General features: G+C 38.3%; 1 protein-coding gene across 1 annotated transcript in view; it reads right to left on the bottom strand.

Annotated features, from left to right (window-relative positions):
* Positions 1-4,053: 4,053 nt before the first annotated feature.
* The window catches only part of LOC104608226 (vesicle-fusing ATPase-like), a 34,181-nt gene continuing 22,077 nt past the window's right edge, over positions 4,054-16,157 (bottom strand). Inside the window, exons 14-21 of the mRNA XM_010274151.3 lie at positions 14,469-14,600; positions 14,344-14,404; positions 14,185-14,244; positions 13,881-13,939; positions 13,668-13,755; positions 12,515-12,637; positions 7,325-7,390; positions 4,054-4,326 (exon numbers count right to left, since the gene is read on the bottom strand). Coding sequence (XP_010272453.1) covers positions 4,183-4,326; positions 7,325-7,390; positions 12,515-12,637; positions 13,668-13,755; positions 13,881-13,939; positions 14,185-14,244; positions 14,344-14,404; positions 14,469-14,600 — 733 coding nt within the window. The 3' untranslated portion in view covers positions 4,054-4,182. The remainder of the gene's footprint in view (positions 4,327-7,324; positions 7,391-12,514; positions 12,638-13,667; positions 13,756-13,880; positions 13,940-14,184; positions 14,245-14,343; positions 14,405-14,468; positions 14,601-16,157) is intronic.

Raw genomic sequence — 16,157 nt, 5'->3', positions numbered from 1 at the left:
TAAATCAACAAATCTTTCTAGTTTTAGTCTGAGCAGTTTGAACCCATTCGATGATTCATCTCCCACTCTCAACGAATTATAGGCAGGGAGATCGAGTTCATATCGGGAGATGCAAAACAAAGGTGGTTCTGAGATTAATTACCTTTTCTCAGTCTCGATGATCTCGATGGTGTAACCGTTTCCCTTCTTCCTGGAATCACCAAGTGCAGATAATTTGGCTCGTCAGAGAGAGGAGGGGAGGTAATTAAGTTCTATAGAAAAACAATAACCAGATTTCAGATGGGTTGTGTGAGTATAGAAGACTTACACGCACTGGCTCTTGTCAGCGCAGTCGCAGTTGCCGCAGGTCGACATGGTGAGTGATTGCACGTAAGATGAAAACAGAAAACAGAGATTAATGAACTGTGAGAAAAAGGATCGCTCGTACTCGCTATGCCTCCAGACCGTGTCCAGCTCTGGTATTTATAGACAGCACGGCCATGGTGATATGAGAGACCTGTGAGGAGCACACAATTCAAGGAAGCCATCCCAAGGAATTTCAATAATGGTGGGGTGGCCTCCTTTGGTCCTGATCCTCTCATGTCATCTTCACTTCATATCTCTCCCTCACACAAATGCTAGACTAGCACGCACGTCCGCACTGTAATCTCCACTAATGTTTTCTTTTCGTGTGTTTTATCTAAAAAAAAAAAAAAAATTCTGCTAATGATGCTGATTGATTTAGTAAAAGACAATGGTAATTTGATTTGGTTAAGACTTAAGACTAGTAGTCATCAACAGTCGAGATGCTTAGACTCAGCCTTCTATATTTATTGATTTTCCAAAGAATAGCATCATTCATTCATCCTTTCACCATTAAAATAAGATTCAATCATGCAGTGAAATAATTTACTAGCTCAATCGGATTTTTGGTTTTTGATAAAAAAAAAAAAATCTTCAAAATTGATCATGACTTGGCCCCTTCAGTCATGATTAAAAAAGAAAAAAATAAAAAGGGTCGAGAAGATGTTGTCAATGCAACAGTGGAAAAATCTTTCGTTCTCTCTCGTCCATCATTATATGGGCTTCACCAATCACTGAATCGCACACCCAACTGAAAGCTGTAACACAAAATTATTTAATTTGTTCATACAAAAGATCTTAATTTTTATATATATTAAAACTAAGAAATTTAGTCATTTCAATGGGAATATGGTTCGCTCATGATCTAAAGTAAGGCCCGCAAATATGCTCGTGCATGGGTGACCACCCAAGTGTTTGGTTGTTCCTTCACTGTTCTACGAATGGCATCAAGCCCAAAGTTACTGAGAAACTCAACAGAGAAAATCGAATGAATGGCCTTAGCACATTGGAGTCCAAGTATGCCAAACCATTTAAATTTTATGGTTTGTTTCCTTTTTTTTTCCCTAAATTTTTTAGCAATGGAACAGTGAGAGCAAACAGAACCTATATAGTTTTTGTTTCTTTGCAATAGAAGTTGCTTCTCATTGTAGCCTACTTTCTTTTCAAATCCATGTCAAACAATCCGTAGCCTTACGTTATTGTTATCTTTCTCTCACTTTTTATCCTCACATGCAAGGTTGTCGGTCCTCCCCCCACTTCCCTATTCTCTCAATTTCAAGGATAGAGCTTAGAACAGGGCACCAAAAAAGGAAAAAAGAAAAAGAAAAAACTGGAGCTCATAACAAGCAACTGAAATTTGTTGTTGGGCGGCGATCAAGACCCAGTGACGCTTGACCCAAGGTCCCAAGCCACACTCTATTGGGTACTGTTTGGGACAATTGCTTTCTCCCATGCATATAGATGATAGATCTACTTCCACATAAGTACAAATACAATGTAGGCGTTTGAACTTTTCCATATTGGACTGTTTCCTTTTCGGCTGTATTTCTAATTTCTCTGTGGCGCCTAATAACGCTTTATGCGTTGGGAAGTTGAAATTACGAGAAACAAACAACTGTACATCACTACATTGAGTTATGTGCAGAAAGTCTTGCTTTTTCAATTTCCAATGTCACAAATCAAACACAAACATTGAAACTTCAACCCACCATTGTGAATCCGGATTTGCTACTCCACACAGCGTCTCACACCAATCTCAAAAGCCGTGTATTGGAAATGGAAAGTGGAAACACATATACCATAATTGTATATTACTAGGAAAATATTCCCAATTTGATTTGTACCGTACATCAAGCACTTTCTGTATCTTTTGTTCGGCAAATTGTTGCATTTTTGAGTATCAAATTCTTCTATAATTAAAAAAGTTGTTTAAGTTTAACCAAATCAGGTGAAAGAATTCTGGGTATGTTATAGTGCAATAACTGAATCGTGAAGCTGTTGCTAAAAAACGCAACCTCTCAAGTCTCAGCAATAACCGAAGCAAAGAAATAAAAAGAGAAGTGGAAAATGGAACACAGTGTGTTGAAGTATGCGGATAGTCCACGTGGCTAAACCTTCATATCGCTACTTGCGATGCTTGCATTTGGATTGGATTGCGAATTTGCCATGTGTCATATCAGGAGAAAAAAAGTGGCATTGTGATGTGGGACCAGCTTTGGCAGCTTTTAAGATTGTGATGAATGTGGCATCCTTTTTATACTTTATTTTGCTTTGTTTATCTATAAAAGAAATTATAATTTATTTTGATGAACATGACGTCCATTCATCATCGTCTATACTCTATATAATGAGCCTTGTACCCTTCGTGAACGGTAAAAAGTGAGGCACCGTGTGGTGGGTCACTCGCCAGTCGCCACCCATTTGAACGACCCACAAAGTCGCAACTGCCCTTTGCAAAAATATAGAATTAAGCTAAATACCACAAGTGATAAGATAACCATCTCTTTGTTAGGGAAATAGATGGAAGATATGTCCTTTCATCATCATGTGAAGTTCCACATTTTCCAATGTCCAAATCGCGCTTCTGAACAATTATACCGGAAACAGGGAAATCTATACGAATATAAAATTTAAGTTTAGGTTTATCCATACGAATATAAAACAGGGAAATTTATGATATCTGAAATACATGGAGGCCGAACCATTTTTGCCTCCAGGTTGTGGGTCACCAGTTCGAACAGTTGGATCAAATGGTTCAGACCATGCCACATCAATGCATACATACATATATATATATATATGATGTGTATAAATATATATGTATATTTTAACAATAAATAATATATAAATATGTTTTAGATATGTTATATGTTTTTTAATTCAGTTTTTTATATTTTATATTTTTTATTTATAAAAAATATTAAAAATTACAATTTAAAGCAAAAAAAAAAAAATTGTGAAAATAACAGGGAGGCACCTTGGGACACATAGATCTCCAAAAAGTTACCCAAAATAAATAAAAAAAAATACCCGAATCGAACATCGGAGTGCAAAGTTATGGCCTCTGAAAGTTTGCATACATTGAATGTGCAACCCACAACCCAATCACCAAGTCGAACGATTCTTGACCAAGTCAACAGTTTTTTACCGTCTGATGTGTCTTGACTGAACTGGAACTGAAATCCTGACCGGGTGATGGTTCAAATGGTCCAACCCACCGGGTCAATGGCAGGTTGAAAACACTGGTTTAAACCCTGTAAAGTGAAAATTTGCTTTGATTTTTTGTGCAAATCATAAAATTTTAATCTGATTATATAATGTCAACTTATATTTTTACCATTTACTTACACTAGTGTAGTTAAAGTGAAACACACTTACACTAGTGTAGTTAAAGTGAAACACACCCAATAGTATAAAAGAGTATATGGAGTTTAGCCATAAAATTAATACGAGACATTAGAACCCTCTTATGAATCATTAATCACGTTTCATGGCCATCCAAATTATAGATTCAAGTTCACATGCTAAGACTACCCAGTCAATATAATTTTTTTTTCCAAAATCCGGACCCAACCCCAGATTCTCTGCATGGAATTTGAAACATATGAATTATGCATTTTTTTGGTAAACAAACATATAAACTAGATTGAGCTGATAGAATGCAGGGTCCATAGAGAATGATGGATTACCAGACCGTGAGAGCATACAAAATTAAATGGAATCTTCCTTTAAATCCTCGTTAAAACCACCAAGTAAATATACCCAACTTAATTACATTTCATATCTCCTGGAAAAAAGGGATCAAACCCAAGAAGTTGTACAGTGCAGAACAAGTAAAAGCTACACGCGAATGACATCCCCAAGGCAATCAAAAAAATGAGAAATGTCAATCTTTGCTTTACCAGAATAAATGGCCTCTGCACCTCCACCTCGTGCCCCCTGGGCAGCCATTTCGATTAGCACGTAGAGCTTCTTGATTGGCATCTGAGAAAACATATCATAATACAAAGTAACCATATGAGAAGTGAGAATCACTACCATCTATCATAAAAAAGAAAGTGAGAATCACTACCTTGCTTTTAAACAAACCCATGTGTCAGTCTGTAAAATCATTACCCTATTCAAAAGAGCACTATGGATGTCTTATACAAGTGAGAGTTCTAAAATGCAACAAGAATTTTTCCAATGTTAACTCCACCGGTCTAACTCAGTCGTGAATGACCTGAAAGTTGCAGTAGCTTGGTGATCGGAGGAAAAGGTTCTTGGATCTGAAAAAGAGAATGTCCCCAAATTCCCCAGAACTACGCAATTTATAGGCAGTTAGGGGGGCTCCCTGAGTCCCCTCCTGGAAAATGCTCTACTCTTTCTGGGATCTCGAGTCTCTTCTGGAAAATTCGACACTCTAGAATCTCGAGTCTTTCCTGTCGTGCAAAGACCAGACACAAGACACGTCACCATGACTCCCCCACTCAGCTGACCTTACTGGGCATAATACAAGGTCATGCTGTTCTTACACCCCCTAAGCACGTTTCTCAAATGCCCTAAAGCACCATTCTTTTAATACCACGTGACACCAGCCTTCCTTCCATCTTTACTCTCATGTGTTATTTAGTTGCTCTTTAATTTATGCTCTTACAGCTTCATAAAACTTGAATTTGGGGGTCTAGGCATTGGCAATATTAGAATAAGAAATGTAGCATTGTTAGGGAAGTGGTTGTGGAGGTTTCCCCTAGAGCAGGACAGTTAGTGGTTTTTTGTGGTGGAAAGTATTCACAGGATGGCAGCAAATGGATGGGATGCTGGTGTCAACCCTAGGGCCTCTCATTTCTCCCATTGGAAAGCCATTGTTGGAGTCCCTTTCATCAGATTTGGTGTGCTCAGGTAACAAAATTCTGTGTTGGGAAGACATTTGGATTGGAACACTCCCCTTAAGGATAGGTTCCTGGTAATGTATTCTCTTTCCATAAATAAATTCAAGCCTATTTCCTTGTTTCGTGTGTCTAAGGGGTCCTAGGATTTGGGCTTCAAAAGAGGGTTAAAGGATTTAGAAATGGTTTGTAAAGATGAACTTTTCACTCTTTTGAGTTCAGTTTTCCTAGATCTTTCTTGCCCAGACAGAAGAATCTGGATAGAGTCCTCTTCAGGGTTCTTGCTCTTCTTTCTTCAATGCCCTAATTCAGCCGACTGTTGCACCTATCCCTTTTCCTGTTAAAGAAGTATGGTGTACTCCTGTTCCACCAAAGGTTAAGGCATTTTGTTGGGAAGTATCTCTCCAAAAGATCAATACTATGGACGTACTTCAAAGAAAAAGGCCAGATTGGTGCCTTTCCCCACGTCTGTTGCCTTTGCTTAAGGAGTAGTGAGACAGTGACTCATCTTTTGATCTCTTGTCCTTTTGCTTCTTACCTTTGGGTTTATTTCTCCTCTCTGTTTGGTTGCAGGTGGAGTCCCCCCCCCCCCCGTGTGTTGAACATTTTTTACTCTAGTTTCTTCCAACAACCAAAAAACAGGGTAGGGTAATGTAGAGAATAACAAGAGCAGCCATCCTATGGTCGATTTAGGAAGAGAGAAATAATAAGATTCTCCAAGGGCAAGAAAAATCCAATGAAACACTTGCTGAGGGCATTACCATTAAGATTCTACATTGGCTGAAAGCTCTACAACTTTTCAAGGACTTTTCCTTAATTGATTTAATTAGAAGTTGGAATACTAGTATCCTCTTCCTCTTCTCCTATAGTTCAAGTGAGTTGGTCCCCACCGCCACAGTTCAGGGTGAAATTGAATTTTGATGGAAGGTCCTTATGTAATCCAAGTCTGTCGGGAGTTGAGGGTGTCTTCAAAGATGAGGAAGGAAGAGTGTTGGACCTATACTCGGGGTGGGAGACTCTTTAAGGGTAGAAGCCAAGGCCTTACTCCAAGGCCTGAGATTGGAAAAACAATGGGGAATGCAACACTTAGAGGTGGAAGGAGACTCCAAGCTGGTAATAGGGTGGATGCAAGCTAGAAACCTGGGAGTGTGGTCATTCAAACAGCCACTAAGAGAAATTGTAAGCATAGCAAGGGAGCTTGGGGTGCAATTTAGATGGGTGACACTTTAGCTAAGCAAGGAGTTAATAGGGAGGCTTTGTTTTGGGCTTGTTTGTAAGGCTAATATTGTTTTGGCTTCTCCAACCATCCTTTGGGTGCTGATACTTGTACTCTTTATTTAACTTCATCAATGAAAGTTAACATTTCCTATCAAAAAAAAAAAAAGAGAGAGAGAGAAAAATTGAATCTGTTTTATTTTTGATAAATAAATTGAATCTGTTTTTCATCACTTCCATAACTTGATGCCAGATGGAGGCAGGCGTATCAATGTCACCAAGTTTTACAAATGCAAGCACTACTATAAAAAACTAAATGGATGAAAACTTCATCTCAGCAGAAATATTTGGTCATAAGAAAAAAAGATTGACATCTCCAAACCAAGCGGTGTTTTATTTTAAGTAGGTTTAGTTTTGCCCCATATGAATCTACCAAGTATTAACCACCGTTGGTTTCCAGCAATGACCAGTACCATGACAAAATCCCTTTATTCCACAACTATTACTGAATGGGAACCTCATGGGCTGGAGACAATCATCCACAGTGGGCTGGGCAACCTATCATGAATGAACATTCCAGTGTTCCGTACACGTGGGGCCCACATGGGATCCACACTTTATGCATATGGAACAATGGTGAACACTCATGATAGGTTGCCCAGCCCACTGTGATGATTTTGTCTCCAGCCAATCAGCACAGTCAACTTCATGGACATACTGGTAAATTGTAATGACCATATTTCATCAGCAAGTGTCAAAATAAGCAGGAAGATAGATAGTACCCAATCTTATATCTAGGTTTTGCAGTGTAATATTCAATGCCGGAAAGATTACTGAAGAGGGGAAAGAGTTGGGGTAGAATGATATATCTCATGAAGAATTAATGGAATTAAACTTACATTATTGAGGGCCTCTGCAGCTGCATCTATATCATCTTCAGTGAACACCTTTAATTGTTCCAAAACCTGCATAGAAGAAAATGCCAACAACACTCAGATTCACAAACATTATCTTTCTGATAAGTGAAACAGATGCAACTGAACTTACATCTGACAATATCTTAAACTGAAGTATAGAAGCATTATCACTAACAGTTTTGTGTAAAAAAATAACCAATGGATGCCAAAAAAAACATGGAGATTCTAGTCATTTTTAATAGAATATGATGTTCCTTGTCTAATAATATGAGAAAATGGAGACAACAAACTCAGACGTAGAAACACAACATGTTTGCTCTACAGGCACTGAGGCACATCGATAGAGATTTTAAGCATCTAACCCCAAATGTGAGGAAGGCAAAGGATTGCCCTCAAGATTATGAATTTATCGGTCATCAGTTATGGTAATGCAATCCAACTCTATCCTAATATCAAATGTAATGAATAATCTTTCACTAGACTATAGATACATCATACATGATGAGCTTATTCCAAAATGTCAAAATAAGACCAACTCTGAAGAAGAGCACTAATCTCCTCATTTAGAAGACAAATATATTTACATAGCATTCATATCAGTGTATAGTTAGCCACCTACATATGTTTAAAAAACAAATTATGCAACATCCAAAAAACAATTATGAAAGACTGTTAGTTGAAGGTGACTTTAAACTGGTAATAGGGTGGATGAAGGAACCTGAAACTGTAATTTGGAAATACAAAGAATATATGAAAAGATTTAAGTGGCTGGTCAGAGATATGACAATTTCAGTCCAATGGGAAAGGCTGACGGTCAGCTAAGGTGATAACTAATTTCTTTGCAAAACAAGGGGTGCATAGGTCTGAATTATTCTGGGCTAAGTTGTAATCTGTCTTTCTGGCTGGGGCTGCATCTCCCGTCTCTGCTGGATGTACTCTGTAATCATGTGATATTTAGTTCTGTTCTAATAAAATTTCTATCATTTTCCAGAAAAAAAAAAAACATCCAGAAAACTATTACTTCCCCTAGTGTGTGTGTGTTGTTAAGATTGCGCGTTGAATTCCAGGGCAAGTTGTATTTGCCCTTTTTAGAAGATTTCCTATTTGAAATGTAATACTACCTTTTTGAGGGTTTTCTTGTTGTACAAGAAAAGAAGGGTTCTTGTACCTCTATAAAGGTATACATTAGGATATTTTCTGGTGAGGATTTGTCCTCAATGAGGGTATTGGGTCCTCCACGAGAAATGTGTGCTCTCCAAAGGAAATGTTTGTACCCTCCACGAGAGATTTGGATCCTCCAAATGTAAGAAGGCGAGTCATTTGGTGGAGTCTCCTGGAAAATATGTTTGGTGAGATAAAAACGTGTTTACTTGTAATTTTGGATCCTCTATTACCCAGTTGTAATTTTGCTTTGTTTCTGAGGCAGAATCTCATGCCTCTCTATGGGAACTCTATCATGTACCTTATGCTGGCTCATATTAATTATTCTTAATAAATCACTTTATTACTTATCAAAAAACAGCATGTAAAACTCTCAACCTCTTTATTTTTCCCCCAATGTCATTACTTCAAATAGTTAATGTGATGTTGAACATTATGCATTCTTGATTCTATGAGCAGCCTTTGTACCCAAGTCCCTCAAGGCAAGACCAAACCAGTCCACGGTGCAGGATGGGCTGAAGTGCAAGACACACCAGGCATGTGCCTTTTGAAAGTGCTGCACCTAGGACCTAGACGAGGTGCATACCCTAAAATGCACCCTACCTGTAGGCGCGCCTTTTAAATCACTGGTTACGATAAGTGCAGCTAATGTTAACTCTGGGAAGTCTGGCATCAAGGGTTTAGACACTAGATGGCATAATAAATTCTCAGGACTTATTGGTGTTGGAGACTCGATAAGAGAAGAATTACAAGCAGTCATTCAAGGATTAAGAATGACAAGGGATCAACATTTCAATAGCCTGGTAGTAGGATGGGATTCAAGGATTGTTGTTGGTTGGCTTAATAATGCCTTGAACTAAGGCATAAGCTAACCAACAAAAATTCACCAGGGCGGTCTGATGGTCAAAATTCTCCCTGTGTCATACCCATCTACTCTCATGTTTGAGAGTTGAAATTAAGTGAGCACAAATGCCTTCTTTTTTTTTTTGAAGAATAAAGATAAAAAATTTATCAAAAATATAAGAGATACATCAAGGAGGTGATAAGATATCACCAAAAGAAGAAAAGCAAGACTCATAGACCCTTTGAGACCCCAAACCCGCATAACTTGATAACAAAAAGGAATGCCCAAACAATTCCAAACTAAGAGCCAGGAAAAAACCCCAAAAAACATAGCCCAACAACCCATCAAGAAAATAGAAAAACATAAGCCCTGGCTAGCCGCAACCTTGACTTCAGAAAACCTCTGTGGACATGTCTTCTCGGATTGACTTGTCTTCATCCCATATCTTGTCTATTTTCGGACGGGCATCTTTCTTGGACTTCTCTTCCTTTCTTTTCCTTTCAAACTCCTTAAAATCCATTCTAGCAAACTCCTCACCACCCCAATAAAACAGACCTAGGCCTTTCACAATTGTAACCTCTCTGTCCACTATTTTTTGGAGGGCCCCCCCACCTGATTCCCCTACATAACTGTTATCATTTTGAATCATCTGTCTCATCACAGATTCAGAATAGCCTCCGCTTGAATTATTTTCCTATTGCTCTTTCGGCATCAGGGAGGAAGAAGACTGAGACTGGTTTGTTCCCCCTCCTCTTTAGTGTTGCCCCTTCTACCCAAATTGACACCCAACTTTCCGATCTTCACCTCCTCAAAGCGAGAAGCATTGCTTTCAACTTGTTCTTTGGTGGTCTCCTCATCACCTGAACCATTTTTCCCTTCCTCCTTACATTCAATTTCCGACTGAACATCAGCATAAAGATTCCTATCCGAGCCCGTCTCCTCTTCCCCTTTTGGCCTCTCAGTTTCAACAGGTACTAGCAGGGTTAAAAATATATTAATACAACCTAATATGCCAGTAGGGGTGTATCAGACTGTGTCGAGGCTCCCTCCCCTATTTTATTTTTAGTTTTTTTTAACCTGGTTCAAAGGGGTCGGTTTCCTGTAGGGGCATACCGGGAAGCCCCCAATATGATACGTATCAAAATTTTGAACCTTGGGTACTAGCACCTCCGAAGGCTGAGACAAAGAAGATTCGTCAAGAACCTTCCCTAAACCATCAAAGATTCTTTTCCAACCATTTTTATCAAAGTTTGCAATCACCCAAATCCACTTCTCTTCCTTCCTTTTTCTAGCCTCAGTCGAAAAACTCCTTACCCATTCACTTCTTTTCAGCTTTGATTTAATCAATCCTAGCACCTTTCTCTTGCCACCTTCCCTTTTTCTGGAACAACCTCCCTTCCTCCCGATATGCAGATCGACCTTAAATTCCTATTCACTGCACTCCTTTCCTAATGCATGAGGTGAGGACTTTATGCAAGAGCCCTTCTCTACAAAAGTCATCGGAGCATTTGCACCACACACCTTAATACCACCCTCCGGAAAACGAAGAAAATCTTCTACGACTGCGAGCTTAACGCCATCAATTCTCTTACCTAAAGAAGAATGAAGGGGGTTAATTTCTCCTGTCGAGACAAGTGAAGGCTCCCACGCACAGATTGCTTGATAATCTCTTGGGCTGACTCCACCAGCTCAACCAAGACCCAAAATCGATTCATCTTCCAAGGCCATAGCCAGATCAGGCCTCATTTGATTAAATATGAAATGTGGGCCCATCGTAATAGATGGTGTGGCTTCGTCCTTAATGGCCTCTGCACAAGTCTGATTACCCCTCACACGAACTCCAATTCCCGATACTATTAAGCTAGGACTATCAACGGGTCGGGTCTAGGTCGGAACCGACCCAACATGAAATGTTGAGGACACAGACCCAGAACTCGACCCGATAGGGTCTGTAATTTTTGAACCCGGAACTGAATGGATCGATTCTTGGGACAATTGGATTGGCCCGACAGACCCGATTATAATAAATAATAAACAAATATTTATGTTTAATATATATTAAATGTTATATAATATTATGTATATATATAATTTATTTATTTTATATATATATAGGGTCAGATCTGAATCGATTCGGGACTAGGGCTGCAAATATCCGATCCAATCCGTTAAGAAAATTCAATTGATCCGAATCCAATAAGGATCCGTTGGATTTTCAAAAGCATGATCGAATATATTATTGGATATCCAATTCGATTAGAATTATATTTATTTTTTGTAATGTAAATAATATAAATAATATATTATATTATTTATATAATACAATAATATAGTAAATATAAAATATATAATATGTAATTATATAAATAATATATAGAACATACATATATTATATATGCAAATAATATATAGTATATAATATTTCATAACTAACGGATCGGATCGGGTCTCAACGGCCCGGATCCGTCAATATCCGAATTCGATCCATTAACTTAATGGATCGGCTTTTCCAATCCAATCCGTTTTGTTATGGATCAGGAGAGATCCGAATCCGCCTCTTAACGAAACGGTATCAGATTCGGATCGGATCGGATCCGACTTATTTGCAGCCCTATTTGGGACTAGGTGGAACCGGTTCCGAACCGATAGTAATCGGGACACAAAACTGCCCGTCGGTTCCAATTCCCAGAACCAGAACCGACCCAATTGGTTCGGGTCCATCGGGTCGGACCCAGCCCATTGACAGCCCTATATTGAGCTGTTAACTTTCGTAATCAGGAACCTTCCAGCTAGCATCGTCTTCTTCCTTGGAGTAACTTCTCCATCGTGACGATTCAACTCCTAGAAGAACCCAAACCTTCAGCCAGACATCATCGGTTCTTTTCAATGGTTAATATACGCCTTAGTGCAAGGCGTAAGTGTAAAAGATCCAAATTAGTGAGGAACCATGTTAATATAGACACATAATGAGAGAAATCAAGCATTTTGTTACAGAACTGAGAGCAACATTCATGTGGATTTGAACATCAAGCAACTGTATTGCTGATGGACCAGCTAAACAGTGGACTAGCAGAGCTCAAATGTACTTTGGGAATTATTCCTGTCCTGAGTTGGATGATTGAGTTGTAATTTGAATTAAGTGGGTTGAGGGTTAGGTAGTGATTTACCTTTCTGGCATCTTCAGTTTTCAATTGTGGGACATGATAAGTAACAGAGAAAGCATCACAGATACCAAGTGAATCCAGGAAAGCTGACTCACTAGTTGTACCAATCACCAACAAGTTTTTTCCCTGACAGAAAAACAAGAATTAAAAAAAATCAGACACTTGTTCCAAAATTGAATTTACCTTTTTTAACAGTTTTGGAAGATAAGGCCATAGATAGCATAGAATGGGAAACATGATTTTCAGAAAAATAAGAATGAATTAAAGCTTCCAGGGAATTGGACCAGATATTATGTCATCCAACTCAATAAACAAAAGCACCCAAACTAGCACCTATTCCCAAACAAAGTATAGGTATCCTGATCAAGTGCGGCTTTATTGGGTAATATGACATACAAGATCAAATTAGAACTTGATATCCTTCTACAAGCAAAAGATTTTATTGGTTTCTGATTTTCATTCAGAGATCAACAATGGGTAGATGGATCTAGCTCTGCACTCAGAACTACATGAATAATTTTGAACATTTAGAGTTAATAAGCTAAATGAATGAAATAAACAAGAACAAAATTCACAAAGATTTTTTCATTTTCTTTGCAAAAGAGAGAAGAAAAAAAATTCAAAAATGTATCTGCCAAGTGCAACCATGGTCAACACTGGTTTGAACCAATTAGCATCCACAACAGAAATTTGCACTTCACTAAAATATCATCATAATCATAAACCTGTGGAAGTGAGAAAAGTATTTTACCCTTCTAAAAAAAATGATAGAATTTACCTTTTCTCAACAATAAAAAAAAACTTCCTCCCCTTTCTATGTTGTTTTTATTGTTGTTATTGTTGTGTATACATTTTGCCTTTTCCTTTTATCTTGGGTGGGGGATAACTGTATTGTAAATGGCCCCTTTATTTGTACACAGTCCATTTCCAGTGTTTACAAGGTGCATGCATTAGAGGAATCTTCACTGCCACCTGGACTTCCCAGAGTGTTCCTAAGGTGTTGGAACCAAGGGACACTGTGCACTACTATAGCATAGTAGCACTTGCCAGTTGACACCCACACCACCATGAACCTTGGAGTTTGGACCAATTCATATAATTATTTTTTTAATTATCTCTAGGATTGAAAACAAAGAAAGGAGACATAAAGAAAAACCTTTGGAGGGAGTCGTTTGAGGAGGACCAACAATGTCTGAGAAATCAAATTTGAAAAACGGGGTCCAATTGGAACGTACTCCAGTAACCTGCATCAGTTATTGAAACAACCATTGAACACAAAAGAAATAACACAGAATAAAAAAAAAAAAAGAATGAAAAGAAAAACAGAAGTTTATGAAAAGTCAAAAGAATTTAAATCATCAGGAGTTACCTTTCAATGTCATCAAGGATGATGATGCTCAATGGTGATTTGTATGCATCCTCAAATACCTGGGAAGGATATGTGATCAGAGATGAGTTTTAGGCTTCTTTCATACAAGTTTAAAGGCCAACCACTGAGACAGATAAATCCAAGATAACATAACCAAGCAGACTACATAAAATCTCTTCTGAAATTACAAGAATAAATTGATCCAAGAAGATCAGCACAAATCATTCTTTTTGTTTAGATGACTCAGAAATTTCCAATAGATCATTGAAGAAGGTATGGAAAATCAAGGATCAATGTTACAGACCTTGACAATCTGTGCACATTTACTGCTTTCACTAAGACCAATCATTGTTTCTGCTGAGATCTGCCCTCATACAGAGATATCAAGTAAGGAAAAAAAAGAATGGAAAAAGAGTGGGCATCAAGGAAATTAAATAAATATTCAAAACAAGAAAGAGCTTACTATCTTGACATAGGGAAAATCACTTGTAATGCCGATAGTTGCTGCCATTGCAGTCTTGCCACTGTTCAAATAAAAGTATTAGAATAGTGGCAACAAACAAAGTTAAATAAAGCAGGAAGATTTACCTGCCACTTGGACCTTCCAGAAGGCAGGTAACCAGTGGGCTTCCTTTGCTCACTTTAACTTGCTCCACTAGTAGCATAGCTCTTTCCTGGATGTGCTTATGCCGTTCACCACAGTCCACCATACCATATAGTCTGCATGTCACAGGTACTTGAAATTAGGTGGTTGACATTTTTATGATTCATAAGAAATCAGGTAGTTGGTGAAGGAAGCTGATATGTACAGAAAATGAAAGCTTATACTAAAATGTATTCCTATGAACAAGCTGACAGCAATTTACCTTGACTTGCTGCTTAGCCTAACAGTGGGTGATGCACAAGGAATAGAGTCTCTAGCAGAAATTCTAGGTTGTAAAGTAGGTAAGTTGCCTGTAAAATATTTGCTTGCCCTTAGGTTAAAGAAATATCTCCAAGGCTATGAGGGGTCCTATATTGGAAAGGTTTGATAAGAGATTGACATCATAGAAATTGAGATACCTATCAAATGACGGAAAAATCACATTGTTGAATAGTGTTCCCTTTGCACTCCCTACTACTTATTTTTTATCCCTCTTCCCACTTCCATCTCAAGTGGCAACATAGCTAGAAAGGAAGATAGATTTTTCTGTGGAAAATCTGGAGGAAGATAAAATACATCTGGTAAATTGGAACAAGGTGTGCTCTCCTGAAAAGTTGGGATGGACTATGTGTGAGAGATTGGTAAATGAAGCCCTATTAGGGAAATAGTTTTGGCACTTCAATGAACAACCAGACAGTTTATGGAAACAAACCATAGTAACCAAATACAGGTCAAGAATTGGCATTGTGGCAGGCTAGGAAGTCATATGGCTGTGACCTTTGGAAAAAAGTGGAGAGAAGCTATAACAATTTCTGAACAGATGCCTGGTCTGCTGATAGATTTTAGTTATGGAATTGTTTCCAGCCCTTTTCTTGGCTGCTAGGGACAGAAACTCTTTGGTAGCATATTTTGTTTTCAGATGTTAAATGATCAATTGGTATAGAATCATGTTCTTAGAAGAAATTTAAACAACTGGGAGATGGAAGAAATCATGGTACTCTGTGATTAAAAAAGAAAAACCTAATGTAAGTCAAGAGAACAAGAGGATCTTCTCCCAAGTTCAAAGGTTTGGCTTCCTCAAATTCCGTCAAAGGTGGTTTGTATGGTAACATAGGATGTCTTTGACAAGTGTTTGACAAGGAGCAGGCTGTGCAGGATGAAGATTAATTTGGATTCAATAGACTTTTTTTCTTTATTGATAATTGATTCGGCAGACTGTGTTCACTGTCAGCAAGAAGTGGAAACTGCTGATTACCTACTTCAGCATTGTAATTTCTCATATGCACTGTGAATCAGATTTACAAGACATTTTGGGATCAATGGGTGGAATGTTTCAGGATGAAGAAGGTCAGATTATTGCCATGTTCTCAGCACCTATAGGCTGGGGGGATGAAAGAATGGTAGGATCCATCTAATGGACGCCAAAAAGATTGCGGAATGGGTGGGCGAATTTCAAAAATTTCCCTACCTTCTTCCAACTGGGAATCACATTCCCCAAATTTAGAATACAATATTCAAGAATCCTACTTGAACCATAATCGAACCAGATCTGAACCAAAAAGAAAAAGGGAGGATTATACCTGATCCAGAGAAGCAGTATCTCCCAAAGTTGGTGTTCACGCCCAAAGAGGACA

Source organism: Nelumbo nucifera, chromosome 1, assembly GCF_055504915.1.
Source record: "Nelumbo nucifera cultivar China Antique chromosome 1, China Antique-T2T, whole genome shotgun sequence".
NCBI classification, from domain to species: domain Eukaryota; kingdom Viridiplantae; phylum Streptophyta; class Magnoliopsida; order Proteales; family Nelumbonaceae; genus Nelumbo; species Nelumbo nucifera.
Note: the sequence above shows the minus strand (reverse complement) of the source record. Positions and strands in the feature narration are given on the sequence as shown.